Below are 17721 nucleotides of genomic sequence, written 5' to 3' on the forward strand. Positions count from 1 at the left end.
CGTGGTTATTTGCAGCACACAGCAGCCGGGTGAGAGGCTTTTCACCACAGGCTGTGTTTGGATCCTGTGCGCGCTGCGAAACGATCGTGGTTCCGTGCTGGAGGTGAATTTCATATTAAATAACGTTGTCACGGCCTGGCGATACAGTTCCACATCACACCTCCTACAGAGTTTAGATCGGGATCAAGTAATAATATGTATATTACAGTGGTGAGATCCGTTCAGCTCCATGCCTGATGTGCTCTATGACGCATTACTGCGCATAAGACCATGGAGAGGCGCAACAGCACACGGTGCTTTCGGATTGATTGCGCACTGTTCACACCCACTGCACATGATGAATGCCTGCTACATACGTGTCATTAGATATCAACATTTCCTTCGCCCTCCATGGCTGGGGCCCAGTGGAGGTGGACATCTGTGGCACAACATGTTGGCAGGCTTTGCTGTGACCGATCAATCTCAGAGCTCAATCAACTGCGATCAGATCATTTCAGATACTGTTTTGATGCCATCAGAATATGTAGACTGAGATCAGATGATGGAAAAACTGCATATGGACCACCGTCAGATGTGTGTTCCATCTCGATGGCGCCAAGAGTGTTTTGAACATGTGCAACACACTTGGGACAGCCGAGCGAATGGGACCAAATATGTAGACCGTTCATAGACTGCCATCCATCCGTCTTCAGCCCGCACCTCAATACTTCCCGATTGTGGCCGGATGTGTCATTCTGATACCATTCGGCCTCAATCGGCGTATGTGTGATGGGGTATAATACTGCATTTCAGTTGTTGTTTGAACATGTTTATGTTTGAACTTAAAATGGTAAATGGACTGCATTTACCATTTTTCCATCGCTTTTCCATCTGCATCAGATGCTCAAACCGCTTTACAAATAATGCCTCACATTCACCCCAATGTGACGGTGCTGCCACACAAAGTACTCACTACACACCGGGAGCAACTAGGGGATTAAGGACCTTGGCCAAGGGCCCTCAGTGATTTTCTGGACAGGCTGTGATTTGAACCAAGGATCCTCTGGTCTCACGCCCAATGCTTTAACTACCAGACCATCACCAAGTTGTAACTGACCTGTTTCCTGGCTGTTGTAATTTAAACATGTTAGCGTTTCATTCATTCAAAGTGTTCTGTTCTGTTTCAGGGCTTGACATAGCCATTTGCCCACTGGCCCGGCGCCGATTTGGCCCACTTTCGGGCCACTACAATTTATCGAATGATGGCCCACTCGGGCCACTACAAAAATATGCAAAATTCTATTTATTTTACCATATTTTACGGTGGCAAAGTCAAATTTCTTCACATCTTCGTGTCATCAAACTTCACCGAGTCTGCCATGTTTGTTTTGGTATTCTTCTTTGTTTGTTTTGGTCTCGCACCACAGACCACATCTCACATCTCAGGTTGGGTATCGTTAAGAAATGATTCGATCCACTGATATCAATAGTCTTTTTGCTTAACGATTCCCTTATCAGTCCTTCAGAGCGGCCGTTGTTTTTGAGGGTCTTTGTCGGGAAAATTATCATTTCTTTACGTTGATTGCAGACCCTGCAGTGAGTCTAATCAACCGCTTGTGCAGAGCAACTGCACTTAGAAGCATGAACCAACGAAGCAATGGTTCGATCCGCTGAGTCATTGGACTTTATCTTAATTTTTCCCAGCTAAAACGCTAAAGAGCTTATGCCTGTGAGTAACATATACCCATTTATGTTAAACCGACCTGTTATGGTCTTCTGAGACAGTTTGATAAATGTATCTTCTAACTTAAAATGGGACCGATGCTAATGCGTTAACATATCTATGGCGTTTTCAATGTTAAAGTTTGCATTAGCTGTTGGCATTTCAGCACGTTTGTGTGCATTTGTTTTCTGTATAATAATTAATGGCTCAGCGCTTGTTGTCGTAAAAGAGTCAAATGTATTAAAAATGTTAAGTTTTGAAAATGTATATATTAATAATAATAGCAACAACAATAACAGCAATAATAGTAATAATAACTCTTCAGAAGCGGCAACTCCTCTCAAAGCCATTAAAATATGTCAATCGTGACCGTGAGTCACTTTTGTGCAGATTAAAGTCGCTAAGTGGGATCTTGTCTTGTTGCAGTCAACAAATGAGAATCGTCCTCCGTTCCGTTGGCACAGCTGCAAACGCTGTGCGGCTCTCTGTCGAGACAGAGTCAAAACGAATTGCCGCTTTGCAGTTTTTTTCTAAGCACAGATGTACATTTTAATTAACAGTCCAGCCTTGAGCAGAGAGCGGTGTGACCTGCACACCAGCTCAAGGCTGAAGGCTGTTTTCTTCATGTTATGAGAAGACCCGTGAGACTGGAGGCTTAAAGCCATAACCATTTTCATAGATGTGAGAACAGACTTCGAGTCGCCACTGTGTTTTTGTATATTGTCTCTTCCATATGTCTGTATGGAATTTTATTTAAATAAATACAGGGGGCAAGTGGGCGGGGGGGCCTTCAGAGCTGACGGGACAGTCAATTCAGTGTCTCCTGCGTGATTATTTTCTGTTTTAACTGAGTTGTTCTCCTTTACAGGCTCAACTCTGACACTTGGTCATGACCAAGAGAAGAATGAGGTTTTCTGCCAAATCTGTAGGGCCTATCCGTCGTATGCTGACAAGTAAGTAAAGTATATGCTTGGTCCTGGTTGACCCTGGCTGTTTTGATCCTAGTTTAAAAGTCTAACCAGCTTGCCTTTGTGGAAACCCCAAGGTGACAACATTAGCAAAGGAGCCAAGCATATTTTTTTTTTCAATTTTTAGATCTATAACTCCAATCCAGACAAGGCATACTTTTAGTTTTGATATGGACCTACATCCGTATTTTACATTTCTGACTGAGTTAGCCAACTCTGAGGGTTGCTAAAAAATGCCCTCTAAATTTTATGGGAGTCACTTTATATTATATAGGCAGTTTTATTTGCAGGATTTCAAGGTGGAATATCATAAACTCTCGCGTACAAAACAATGGGCCAGTGCTCCTAGACTGTGGGCCACTAACTTCTACGTTCTACTGGCCCTATGGGCCAGTGGGGCAAACTGGTTTATGTCAAGCCCTGCTGTTTGCGTTTTCTTCATTCGCTTCCTGTGCCAAGAACTTAAAGATGCTCACAAAGACCAGTAACTGAACAGGCCGAATGCACGCTCCACTTCTTCTTCTTTCAAATTTATTGGCGGTTTGCAAACCAACAGAGTGCACTACCACCACCAACTGTTTGGGTCTGGAACATTAATGGATTCTGACGTATGCTATATTAATAAGGAATTGTGGAGTTGAGGGAGGGGAGAAAAAAGGTGGACAAATTACATTGAACTATATTATCTTGATAACCTGTTCACTGCATGCTCCACGCATGGACAACATACATTTCTTTGACCTGAACTCTCGTTTCCACAGTGGAGCATGTACGAGACTCTGCGGGAGCGTGGTGTGAGACGAAAACAAACATGGTGTACTTGCTGAAGTTTGATGACATGGAGATGTGAAGAAATTTGACTTTGTCGGTTCAAAATGCTGTTGCCAGATTCTTGACAGGAAGCAGAAAGTTTGACCACATTACACCCATTTTGGCATCTCTTCACTGGCTTCCTGTCTCTGTGAGGTCAGATTCTGCTACTAACCTAGAAAAATGACTCGCGGACTAGCACCTCCCTAGTTAGCTGACCTAAATAAACGTACCAGCCCTGGCTTTGCCTTCTCAGACTGCAGGACTACTTTGTGTCCCTAGGATGAATAAAAAGTCTACGGGTCATAGAGCTTTCTCTTACCGTGCCCCTGTTTTGTGCAATAAATTTCCTGCATCAATAAAACAGCCTGATTTTGTTGAGACATTCAAGTCCTGACTTAAGATGCATTTATTCTCCCTTTCGTATGGCTAGCATACTGACATAGTGTGGTACTGTGCTTCCTATCCTTTTAAATTCATTTTATTAGTAATGGAACAGGTCTCAGTCTCAACGCTATCGAAATTCTGGGTTGTGCGTGGGCGATGATGTGTCTCTGGTTTCACAGGCCAACTCTAATGGTGCATGAGCAGCACAATGTGGCCATGACAGACGGTCTAGTTTTCGTGTCTACGTGCAACTTTCTTGTCTACTCAATCAGATTTCACTGAAATCTGCATAGAAATTTATATGGATATTACATTAAAAACAAGTAAAAACTATTCTCTAAACACTGCAATTAATCTGCGGATCATATGCATGCTGAACCATGAGGGGTGGTCCATATGGGTCACAAATCAACTCGAATCCTTTATACCACTGCACCTTTGAATCACAAACATCTCCCAAATGGGTCTTCATGCACCTTCGTGCTGTGCTTCAAATAAACACCAGAAAGCCCTTTTCTAGCGGCGCATCGTGTTGCAAGTTCAGTACACCAACACCCATTTAACAACAGAGTGAATATGGCTGAAAGGGACCCAACGAGATGTCTGGAGGTGAGTGTGTGTGGAAAAATTAAAGTTTAAAAAGTTCATATTTGAGAGAATTAATATTTTAGTCCTTAATGATTATCGACCCACAATTAACAAATTGTGGGTGGGCTGCAATTATGCACCTAACAGATAATCATTTTGTGTGCATGCTCCGTTTTGTACGTGATTTGTGCACTGCAGTGCATGAACAGGAATGCCGCCATACATAAATACTGTAATCATTCTTTATTTTGTAACAGGCATGGCAACTGGACGCACATGCAGTGCTGGAAGGGGCCAGTGTTTTTATAAAGAGGAGCATCCCTGCGACTTATAATGATTCACTGGATAGCAGTGCTGTCAGATGGCTCTGACACTAAGGTGCATAACGTTATACTAAAAAGGTCTTTTTTTTAACATTGAGGAAAACGTAAACGTTTTCCGCTGTAGGGACCTTCTTCATGTGACCAGATGCTTCTAATGAGATTTTTGGCAACAAAATGTTTACCGAGTGTTTTTAGTGCACCACACTGATTAAATTCTTTTTTGCCCTGAGTAAAGAGATGAAACCCACAACTTCTAAAAAAATTGATTCCAGGATGAAAAATGTTGAACCTCTATGTAAGATCAAAGTATGTGTTCATTTCAACATGACTAGAACCAGTCTCACTTTTCAGCTGATACATTACTGCTAACATGCAACAGCTGTTTCTTCTTTCCTTTTAAAGTGACAGATGGACAAACGGGTTATTTCTTACACACCTGTAGGGGTAGCACTGAACCATACAGTACACACGTGATGGTTTGGTGCAGAGAAGTGTACACAGAATACGAATTTGATGCCCGCACTGCAATGCAAATCGTCATGCTAGTGTGTCCCGCTGGATGCCACGGTATATAAAATAATCATTTTATAGCTGATGACGCATTTGCTCTCAGACTTTGGCTGATGAAACCATTCTCTCATCACTCCCAGAATCACAGAGAAATTATCTACAGCTGCAGGTTGTCTCGTGTGTGTCGTGTGATGGATTGGTAAAACAGTTGCATTTTCATTCCATCTTATAAGTTAAATAATGTAGCTGTAAAATTATGTTTTTTATAGATGTAACATCTTATTCTAATCAATCACATGTGCTGCACATAATGACATGCATCAGAATCAAAATTAGAATAGCCTTTATTCACCAAGTAGCTACAAGAATACAAAGAATTTGACTCCGGTTTGAACTTTACTCTCTCTGTACGAGCATGTATAAATATACACTCAACACAATAAATATGTGTGCAAAGGAGAACAGACAAACAGTTTGAAGTTGTACATGAGGTAGATGAATTAGTGAGTTTTTTTGGCTGGTTAAATTGTTCATCAGTGTGACAGCCTGTGGAAGGAAACTGTTCCTGTGTGTTGTTGTTTTGACATACAGAGATCTGTCACATCGACCAGAGGGGAGGAGTTTAAACAGCGTGTGTCCGGGGTGTGAGGGGGTCTGCAGAGATGTTACCAGCTCACTTCCTGGTCCTGGACGGGCACTGACACACAGTGGCACGCAGTGTTACACAGTGTTTTGGAAATCGGTTGCGCAATGTTAAAGACTAGTTCATGAAATAATGCATGCAAGACGTTTTTTGACATTTCAAAATTTTCTTTGCACACAGTTCACAGTTTATGACGTGTTTACTCAGTGCAGGGATCAATTTCGTGCAAGTGTCAAGGTGCCTTAAGACTTGCACAGTATGGTTATATACACTCAGCAAAAATATAAATGCAACACTTTTGGTTTTGCTCCCATTTTGTATGAGATGAACTCAAAGATCTAAAACTTTTTCCACATACACAATATCACCATTTCCCTCAAATATTGTTCACAAACCAGGCTAAATATGTGATAGTGAGCACTTCTCCTTTGCTGAGATAATCCATCCCACCTCACAGGTGTGCCATATCAAGATGCTGATTAGACACCATGATTAGTGCACAGGTGTGCCTTAGACTGTCCACAATAAAAGGCCACTCTGAAAGGTGCAATTTTGTTTTATTGGGGGGGGGATACCAGTCAGTATCTGGTGTAACCACCATTTGCCTCATGCAGTGCAACACATCTCTTTCGCATAGAGTTGATCAGGTTGTCAATTGTGGCCTGTGGAATGTTGGACCACTCCTCTTCAATGGCTGTGCGAAGTTGCTGAATATTGGCAGGAACTGGTACACGCTGTCGTATACGCCGGTCCAGAGCATCCCAAACATGCTCAATGGGTGACATGTCCGGTGAGTATGCCGGCCATGCAAGAACTGGGACATTTTCAGCTTCCAAGAATTGTGTACAGATCCTTGCAACATGGGGCCGTGCATTATCCTGCTGCAACATGAGGTGATGTTCTTGGATGTATGGCACAACAATGGGCCTCAGGATCTCGTCACGGTATCTCTGTGCATTCAAAATGCCATCAATAAAATGCACCTGTGTTCTTCGTCCATAACAGATGCCTGCCCATACCATAACCCCACCGCCACCATGGGCCACTCGATCCACAACACTGACATCAGAAAACCGCTCACCCACACAACGCCACACACGCTGTCTGCCATCTGCCCTGAACAGTGTGAACCGGGATTCATCCGTGAAGAGAACACCTCTCCAACGTGCCAAACGCCAACGAATGTGAGCATCTGCCCACTCAAGTCAGTTATGACGACGAACTGGAGTCAGGTCGAGACCCCGATGAGGACGACGAGCATGCAGATGAGCTTCCCTGAGACGGTTTCTGACAGTTTGTGCAGAAATTCTTTGGTTATGCAAACCGATTGTTTCAGCAGCTGTCCGAGTGGCTGGTCTCAGACGATCTTGGAGGTGAACATGCTGGATGTGGAGGTCCTGGGCTGGTGTGGTTACACGTGGTCTGCGGTTGTGAGGCTGGTTGGATGTACTGCCAAATTCTCTGAAACGCCTTTGGAGACGGCTTATGGTAGAGAAATGAACATTCAATACACGAGCAACAGCTCTGGTTGACATTCCTGCTGTCAGCATGCCAATTGCACGCTCCCTCAAATCTTGCGACATCTGTGGCATTGTGCTGTGTGATAAAACTGCACCTTTCAGAGTGGCCTTTTATTGTGGGCAGTCTAAGGCACACCTGTGCACTAATCATGATGTCTAATCAGCATCTTGATATGGCACACCTGTGAGGTGGGATGGATTATCTCAGCAAAGGAGAAGTGCTCACTATCACAGATTTAGACTGGTTTGTGAACAATATTTGAAGGAAATGGTGATATTGTGTATGTGGAAAAAGTTTTAGATCTTTGAGTTCATCTCATACGAAAGGGGAGCAAAACCAAAAGTGTTGCGTTTATATTTTTGTTGAGTGTACATGTGTGTATAGTTATTTCCATAAGTCATCGACATTTCAGTGAGCTGTGCTGCTCATGTCCATAGACTGTGTCCCTCTAGTCTCGTACTCTTGTGCAGGCGGCGCAGTCAGCCCCCTCAGCGTACCAATCTGCATGTGTGTTGAATCAGTGTTCCAGATTAGATAAATCCAATCATTCATGTTTAGACAGACAACGACACCAATTTATGACAAAAGTTGATGTTTTACATGAATTTGTGAAAAATTTCACAAAATGTGATGGCCGCTGAATAGCGACACTGGGCACATTAATTTCAAATCTGTAGAGAGCAAGGTTTTACAAGATGGTGTCATTTACACAAAAATCAAACAAACTCAAAATGGATAAATATTGAAGGTGGTCTGGCACGACAAACAAAACACTTACTGTACTGTTCTGCACATTAAATTCATCCCAACATGAATGAAAAGAGATGTAATCAAACTCAAACATTTAATGAAAAAAGTTTCCATTTACACTTCATCTCAGTGCTCAAGTGTCTGACAGCAGCTCTCTGATGTTCACACATTAAAACCTACTGCACAAAGATTTAAGGAATTTTCAAAAACCAAACTTGTACCGAACCATGACATCTAAATTGAGATACGAAACGAACCATGAAATCCCTACAGACTGATGTTCATTTTTGGTTTACTCATTTATTTATTTTTTTGTGATATATCACCCAGTGATGAAAGTGGGCCATGAAAAAAAAAAAAAATTAAATTTTTGGCAAGCACCAAAGGCCCGAAGCCCCTGGCGGGGGGGGTGTGGGGGTTCTCCTCCAGAAAAATTTTAGATCTCAGATGCATTCTGGTGCATTTTCACATCTATTTACCCACCAAAAAAATCTCCAAAAATTTTAATTTTTTTTGTTGGGTCAAGGTCAACTTTTCCACTCATCTTTTCACAAACATGTACATATAGTAATGGTAGACTCAGTCATTCAGCAAATGTATGTTTCTGATGTGGGTCAAGAATATATTTCTTAAAATATAAATAAATATCAAACAGCGCTGTGCTATTTTCTTTGATTACTTGATAGATAAAAAAAACAAAAAACTTTAAAAACAAAATCTAAGCTTTTTAAAGTTGAGACTTTTCTTGTAGTTTCGGCAGTAACAATAAAAACTGTAGGTTTATTTTGTAAAATAACAATAGGTCAAACACTCAGCTTGACAGTGATTGATTTAGCATCCTGCAACTAAAAGGTAATAATTTAGTTGATAAACCTCAGCAGAGCACTAAAGTCACATATTATTTTCACTCACTCATCTCAGACAAATTTTTGTCCTTTGCTCAAACTCATTAAGCTTGTCGTTTGGACTCGCAGACAGAGTTAAACTCTCATCTGAATGCTAACGGTGTTTGCATTTTTAGCAACTGAAGGCTTCACCGTTAGCTCCACTTAATGTATGATTACTGGAGGACAAATGAAGGTCATGACTTTTAATCTCCACAACAAAGTAAACCGTTAGGAAAACAACAACGCAGTCCTCAAAAATATGAGCGTATAAACTCTTAAGCCCAAAACAAATGAACCCTTTTTCTTTGGAAATTATTGGTGGCTTGCAAACCAACACAGTGTATTACTGCCACCATCTGTTTGGGTGTGGAACTGAAATGAACTGAATGAATGGATTCTGACGTATGTTGTCAAAAATAACCCGGAAACATTCACCACGTGAGTAAAAACCCTGATTTCCGGTAATTTCCAGAAAACTTTCATCACTGATTACCTCAGTATTTATGCTGTGGTTTTCATGATGAATGCCACTGTTTTAAAAAGGTGTCTAATGTGAACCCGCATCACAGAATGAATGGACCCCACTAAAAAATGGTTCGCCCTGCCTTCACTGCATATGCGTCATTTTGGACCACAGCAGCACATCTGAGACTGACTCTCTGAACCCAAAGAGCTCAAAGGGATTAATGTGATTACCATCAGATGACAAGGTAAAACCTCTTAAATAATTCTAAAGTCAGGTTAGTTTTAAGCAGAAAATGAGGCGATAATCGGAGAGTCGTTACTCATGCTCTGAAATGACGTAGGCATTGCAGCACGTCAGAGTCTGTGGTGCTGTGATCGCTCCCCCATCTTTTTTTATGAAATAGTGCTGAACTTATGTGGAAATGATTGTCGCACAAAATTTCAGATATCTGTCACTGAGATAGATGATAACTGGAGTGCAGTTTTAAGCAGAAACGAGGTGATAATCGGTGAATCGCTGGTGACCCTCTGAAATGACGCTGCTGAGCTCCGAAATGACGCATGCGCAGTGAAGGCAGGGTGGACTGATTTTTAGGGGGAGCTGTTCAGTCGGCGACACTGGCTATACTAAAATACAAAATGGATGAAATGCAACGAAATGGAGAAAAATGGGAGCTGATAATCACAAAATGGGGGTAAACAATCAAAAAATGGGGACAACAAACGTTAATTTCATTAAATACATACCTTAATAGCCCACCCAAACCCACGTAAGGCCATAAAACTCTATCACGCTATAATACTCCTTTAAGGACAGAAGAAAGTGCTGCCACCTGATGGAAATAGCCATCTCTGCTTCAAACAGGGTGCCCGCCATGTGAGTAACCTATGTTATAAAGTTCCTTTTGTCATAAGTGAGTGCATGTAACGAAATGCACCATATTTGGTCCCACCAAATAATGAAGAATGAATAATGAGCCCTGGCAAAAATTATGGAATCACCGGCCTCGGAGGATGTTCATTCAGTTGTTTAATTTTGCAGAAAAAAAAAGCAGATCACAGATGTGACACAAAACTAAAGTAATTTCAAATGGCAACTTTCTGGCTTTAAGAAATACTATAAGAAATGGGGAAAAAAAATTGTGGCAGTCAGAAACGGTTACTTTTTTAGACCAAGCAGAGGGAAAAAATATGGAATCACTCAATTCTGAGGAAAAAATTATGGAATCACGAAAAACAAAAGAACGCTCCAACACATCACTAGTATTTTGTTGCACCACCTCTGGCTTTTATAACAGCTTGCAGTCTCTGAGGCATGGACTTAATGAGTGACAAACAGTACTCTTCATCAATCTGGCTCCAACTTTCTCTGACTGCTGTTGCCAGATCAGCTTTGCAGGTTGGAGCCTTGTCATGGACAATTTTCTTCAACTTCCACCAAAGATTTTCAATTGGATTAAGATCCGGACTATTTGCAGGCCATGACATTGACCCTATGTGTTTTTTAGCAAGGAATGTTTTCACAGTTTTTGCTCTATGGCAAGATGCATTATCATCTTGAAAAATGATTTCATCATCCCCAAACATCCTTTCAATTGATGGGATAAGAAAAGTGTCCAAAATATCAACGTAAACTTGTGCATTTATTGATGATGTAATGACAGCCATCTCCCCAGTGCCTTTACCTGACATGCAGCCCCATATCATCAATGACTGTGGAAATTTACATGTTCTCTTCAGGCAGTCATCTTTATAAATCTAATTGGAAAGGCACCAAACAAAAGTTCCAGCATCATCACCTTGCCCAGTGCAGATTCGAGATTCATCACTGAATATGACTTTCATCCAGTCATCCACAGTCCACGATTGCTTTTCCTTAGCCCATTGTAACCTTGTTTTTTCTGTTTAGGTGTTAATGATGGCTTTCGTTTAGCTTTTCTGTATGTAAATCCCATTTCATTTAGGCGGTTTCTTACAGTTCGGTCACAGACGTTGACTCCAGTTTCCTCCCCTTCGTTCCTCATTTGTTTTGTTGTGCATTTTCGATTTTTGAGACATATTGCTTTAAGTTTTCTGTCTTGACGCTTTGATGTCTTCCTTGGTCTACCAGTATGTTTGCCTTTAACAACCTTCCCATGTTGTTTGTATTTGGCCCAGAGTTTAGACACAGCTGACTGTGAACAACCAACATCTTTTGCAACATTGCGTGATGATTTACCCTCTTTGAAGAGTTTGATAATCCTCTCCTTTGTTTCAATTGACATCTCTCTTGTTGGAGCCAAGATTCATGTCAGTCCACTTGGTGCAACAGCTCTCCAAGGTGTGAGCACTCCTTTTTAGATGCAGACTAATGAACAGATCTGATTTGATGCAGGTGTTAGTTTTGGGGATGAAAATTTACAGGGTGATTCCATAATTTATTCCTCAGAATTGAGTGAGTCCATATTTTTTTCCCCTCTGCTTGGTCTAAAAAGTAACCGTTACTGACTGCCACAATTATTTTTCCTGATTTCTTATAGTGTTTCTTAGAGCCAGAAAGTTGCCATTTGAAATGACTTTAGTTTTGTGTCATGTCTGTGATCTGCTTTTTTTCTACAAAATTAAACAACTGAATGAACATCCTCCGAGGCCAGTGATTCCATAATTATTGCCAGGGGTTGTATTTATTCAACTACTGTGGGAGAATAGTGGCTCTGAGAGGCTCTTAGAAGCAGTACGAGTATATTCAGTTAATTAAGTTCATCTTTGAGCGTGGATCTAATTTCAAGATGTTCAAAAATTTAGCAACAACAGTGTGGGGCAGTTTGTGTACGAGTTACTATGAGGACTAACAAGAATTATAGAGGCATTTTTGTGGTGAGGACGAGGCTGCTAAAAGCCCATTATCTAAGCCCCTGGCAGCTACGAGGACCGTTATGGAGAGGCTCAGCCCTCTTGCGCACAATCCCACCTGCTTTGTGTGCCGGATGCTGTACATAAAATAATAATTTTGTACCGGATTAATCATTTTCTGTCACTTTGGATGTTGAAAACATCTCTAATTGCTTTTGGAATGACAGAGAACTGTTTCATCTGGACCCTTTTGTCCCTCTCTCTCCTGCTCCATGAAGTGGAGAACGTATTTTGGAACAGCTTAAAAGTTAACTAATTTTTATTGTAATAGTTTGGTAAAACAGCTGCATGTTCATTCCGTCTTTATGAGCTGCTGTAAAGGTATGTTTATGATAGATTTAACATAGTTATAATGGATCAGATGAGCTGCGCTCTGTGTGCACTGATGCAATGACTTGTGCTCAAAAAGAGCGTTTACCCAAAACGATTTTGCAGTCAGTAACACCCAAACACAAAGTTAAAAGTTGGATCATGGTATCAAATGTGTCTTTAAAGCTGCGGAAGAAATGAAGCCAGTGAGAAGGAGAGCAGAGGCAAGTGTCCCAGAACACGGAAAGCGCGTGCGCAAAAGAGCAAATTTGCAGACACTAACAGACGAACACAAAGTTAAAAGTTGGATCACGGTGTCAAAATGCCTGTTAAGCCGCAGAAAAAAATAAATCCAGCAAGAGGAAGCTCTGAGGTGACTGTCCAGGGACCCGTGGTTCAGTTCTAGCCGGTCTGGTGCATTTAATGACACTGAACAGCAGCCTGGCGCACGGCGCACACCCACTGGACTGTACTGGAGTGTATATTTTTGGACTGCATTTAAAAAATATGACATCTTGAATGGATGCTGCGAATTGAAAACCCACACTTAAAGGGACCAAGTGTGGGAGGGCTGGAGGTTTAGACCAAACCCATGCCTAAACGTGCACCAACGTTGCGTTATCATGGCGCTACCTGAATCATATTTGGCTTGACATGGATCATATGCAACGAAACGAGCCATTTGAGGCTGGGCGGGGCTCAAATGACAGGTCGGTCATGGCTCACTAGAGGCCGATACCTGCCACATGTGAGGTACTTAGAGGCGCATAGAAGCTTCTTCATAACGGATACGTAACAGATGAAAACGATCATTCTTCAAATAATCGCTGAGACACCCATGTGTGGCTCATTATTCATGGCTTATGTGGTAAGACAGAAGCTTAACTTTGGGTTCCATTTCGTGTTTTAGTATGACCCCCCCCAACAGGATTCAAACATTACGACAGAAGGTGCACACCCCTCAGGCAGAAATACACACTCCCATTAGTACCATGCTAGTTTTGTGTACTTGTAACAGTTCAGTTGTGTAAGTTTTGTTATACAGACTGTATTTTAGCTGTACTTTGTAATTCAGGCAGTAAAAGTGAAACCATTTAATAATAATAATTTTTTTAAAAAAGGAAGTGAAAGTACCGAGACAAATGAAAGACTTACTCTTTTCAGGGGTACTGTACTTCTGAACCAGTTGTAGTCAGGAGACACTTTAATCTCCTCCATCTCTGCGACACATTAGAGAAAAGCATTTTTATACAATTTGAGCTAAAGTAAAATCCGTTAGCGAAAGAGCTCGTTTACTCCTCAGCAGCCGCTGACTACACACCACAAAAGTCAAATCTACTGTCGCTTTAAAAAACAAAACGAGTGTACAGTTACCGTTTCATTTGTGGCTCTTAATCACAGTGAAAGTTGATTTTTATCCATACCGACGCTTCTCGTTAGGCACGGCCTGCTAGTCATGTGATCACAGTCCGCAGGACTTCCGCAAAGACGTGACGTCACGGCCGCGCTGCGTGACACGGCAGCCACGCCCACAAAATAAGATTAGCGCAAAAGGAAAATTCTTCACAGATGAATCATATTAAATGGCCTAAAGCCTTGCTGTGACCTTTTCAATTCTGTATTTCAAATAAGATCCGAGAAAGTTATTTTGACATATTGCACAACATTTACATATGTTACGCAATCATGACCAAACTTACTGATACTGAAGATAAAGGCGCATTGCTTCAGTCTTGTTCACAGTCATCTCCACTCTGTAACAATTTCACCTAAATACAGCTAAATTGGAATTCAGTAATAATAATAACTCATTCTATCTGCTCAAAGTGATGTTAATCAGTGAAATCACCTGCTGGAGTCAGTGGCTGCAGAGAAAACCTGCACCCTCCTGGCCTTTTCCGTAATACATTGGACACCACTGGCCTACACGAACCACAGTATAGACACACCATTTAAGGTCACACTTTATATCAATAAAATATTTCTTTAGCAGTGCATTTGAACATTTGCAAAACCCCCACCATATCCCATAATAACCAAATATAGAGTGCAAATTATGTAGTAACTACAAAATCCAAAATACTTCAAAAATGTGCACAGTAACTAAATCAAACACACTTTTAAAATGTTATTTAAAATAAGGTATTAACAAAAGTAATATTTAAATGTGGACAGGTATAACTTGTTAACTTAAGGGGGAGGAGAGATCATAGACATGTTTGTATGTCTACGTGAGTGTTATGCTCATCAGAGTCCAGCAGAGGGTGATGTGAGACCAAGGAAGTTGAACGTAGTTCTGTAGAATACTTTTTGGGAAACTCCGTTCAAGAGTGGACATTAATCATTTATGAAGATGCTATACTGTTAATATAACACATCCAGGCTGGTAGCTAACATAAACATTCTATTTTGTTGACACGTAGGCCTAATTTATCCTAATTTATTGTTCTTGTGTTCCGTAGTCCTGCCTGCCTCAGTGTGTTTTTCAACCTCCTGCCTGTTTTTCCGACCTCGCCAAAGCCTGATTATTTTGTACTTCTGCTGTGTATTTTTGACTGCCTTTCTGTGTACCGACCATTGCTTTCCACCTCACTAAAGTCTTTTGCCAACCAGAGCTGTTTGTGTAAGCCTCACATTTGTGTCCAAACGTCTTTGACTAACCCGCCTGTCACCTACCGGAGGTAGCAGTGAGCCATTGTTTACAAGTGGATTTCGTTTCCCAGACCGGTTTATTTGAAAGTTTATTGTTTTCTTTTCAAAATGATGATCAGCTCCCGTAGCATTTAAAAATGTCCTTGCGCAGCTCAGGAACATGTTGCGCTGTTCGCTTTTGTACTAACAGCCAGACTAAGTTAAATCTGCGGCTACAACAACATTGTTTTGAACATGCAGCCAGAATAAGTGAGTTTCCACCACCGGCTGAGAGATGAGGAACCCAGAAGGATATGGCTGAAAAAAATCAACTTGAAAAGATCACCTAAAACGTTATAGGTTTGCTCTTTTCACTTACTACTTTGTGGTTGGGATATGACAGAACACCGCAGAAGCTAACGAGGATTGACAGTAGTGTCACATGAGTAACAGGTATGATTTCATGTGTCTGGAGGACAAATCCCTGTACACACTCTCACAACCGCCACTAGCTTAGCTTATGGCAAGCTAAAAGTGGACGCTCTCGTTATGGCCAAACAGCTGTCCAGTTTCTGAGTATTTTGTGTTAGTACGTGCCCGTGGCCGATGTGCTTGATGAATTCCTGCACAAAACGTAGTTACCAGATCATTGTGATATATTCCTTGAGATAATGAGTATATCTCATCTAAATCAATTCTAAAATTTACCAGTAATAATGTTATAAAGATAACTGAAGTTTTAAGAGTGGCCGTAATAAATATTTAAGAAACTTAAAGTTTATGAGCAACTTCACCTGTTATCGCTCAAGCACATTGTAAACATTGACACGATGGAGTTTGATGTGGGAGAGTTCGGAAAGATACAATTGGAATGGTTTGATTACCATTTACAGTTGGCGATGAAAGACTTGGGTATTAACTTTGTGTTAAAGTCAGAACAAGAAGCTGCACTGAAAAAGATCTATCTGGGACAAAGAGACATATTCTGTGTGTTGTCACTCCAATGAGAACGGCACTCTGAGCAGTGTGGTGTAAGTAGTCCGGCAAGCTCAATCTGTGGGCGTGAGCTATCCCACAATTCCATAATAGCAGAGGTGTCGGCCAAATGAGAGCGACACTCTGAGCAGGGTGATCCCTGTAGTATTAGTCATTACCAACAACATGTATTAGACCTTTTCTGAACAGTTAAAATGTAAAATGCATTTGGACTGCTGAACCTAAAGATGCCATAATTCCAGTACAGACATAACAAAATGTTCAACAATGCAGTATTTTAATCTTAATCTGAATTTAATATTGTAATACCCGTGTAACACATAGCCGGAATCACACAGAATGGCATCAGCATTATGAATCGGCGCACATCTGAAAAGTGTCAGAGTTCAGTTTCAAGATGTTTTGACAGCCACACAGTTGATCAAAATCCGCCAGCGGCCTTGAGTGTGATGCACATGTTCAAAACCCTCCGGGCGCCATCGAGATGGGACACCTATCCGACGGTGGTCCATGTGTAATCTGACCACCATCTGACTGCAGTTTACATATTCCGATGGTGGCAAAACGGGATGCGAAATGATTTGAGCGCATACGAGGGAACCTTGAGATGGATCTGGCACTGCAAAGCTTCCGGTATGACCTGTGCCACGTATAATAATGTCCACTCCCCCAGAGCGCAAAGGAACTGTTGAAATCAATGTATGTGGCATGCTTCATCATGATAATAAATATGATATGAATTATTATCATGTACAGTGAATGTGAACAGCGGCTATCAAACCAAAAGCACTGTGCACTACTGCACACACGCCGCCGCAAATCTAAACAGGCTGTTATATCCACAATAGACCTTACAGTACAGATATTTCTCCATTCCTTCACATGGGAGATGTAAATAATGTGAATATTGTCTCGATCATATCTGTATACAGTGGGCCAAAAAGTATTTAGTCAGTCCCTGATTGTGCAAGTTCTCCTACTTTGAAAGATGAGAGAGGTCTGTAGTTTTCAACATAGGTACACTTCAACTGTGAGAAACAAAATGGAAAAAAATCCAGGAAATAACATTGTAAGATTTTTAAAGAATTTATTTGTAAAATATGGTGGAAAATAAGTATTTGGTCAATAACAAAACTTCAACTCAATACTTTGTAACATAATCTTTGTTGGTTATAACAGAGGTCAAATGTTTCCTGTAAGTCTTCACCAGGTTTGCACACACTGTAGCTGGTATTTTGGCCCATTCCTCCATGCAGATCTCCTCTAGAGCAGTAATGTTTTGGTGCTGTCGCTGGGCAACATGGACTTTCAACAGTTAAAACCAGGATCCAGGGGAAAT

General features: G+C 41.2%; 2 protein-coding genes across 3 annotated transcripts in view; one reads left to right on the top strand and one right to left on the bottom strand.

Annotated features, from left to right (window-relative positions):
* Positions 1–14263, bottom strand: part of spg21 (SPG21 abhydrolase domain containing, maspardin) — a 57674-nt gene extending 43411 nt beyond the window's left edge. The window contains exons 1-2 of the mRNA XM_034184417.1: positions 14130–14263; positions 13911–13975 (exon numbers count right to left, since the gene is read on the bottom strand). Coding sequence (XP_034040308.1) covers positions 13911–13973 — 63 coding nt within the window. The 5' untranslated portion in view covers positions 13974–13975; positions 14130–14263. The remainder of the gene's footprint in view (positions 1–13910; positions 13976–14129) is intronic.
* The window catches only part of pdcd7 (programmed cell death 7), a 38328-nt gene continuing 26715 nt past the window's right edge, over positions 6109–17721 (top strand). The window contains exon 1 of one of the 2 annotated variants that reach the window (XM_034184403.1): positions 6109–6117. The gene's annotated coding sequence lies outside the window, so the exon portion shown is untranslated. Of the gene's footprint in view, positions 6118–14492; positions 14498–17721 lie in introns of those variants that run through there. The other variant, XM_034184409.1, reaches the window with a different exon arrangement.

This window comes from Thalassophryne amazonica, chromosome 2, assembly GCF_902500255.1.
Source record: "Thalassophryne amazonica chromosome 2, fThaAma1.1, whole genome shotgun sequence".
Taxonomy (NCBI): domain Eukaryota; kingdom Metazoa; phylum Chordata; class Actinopteri; order Batrachoidiformes; family Batrachoididae; genus Thalassophryne; species Thalassophryne amazonica.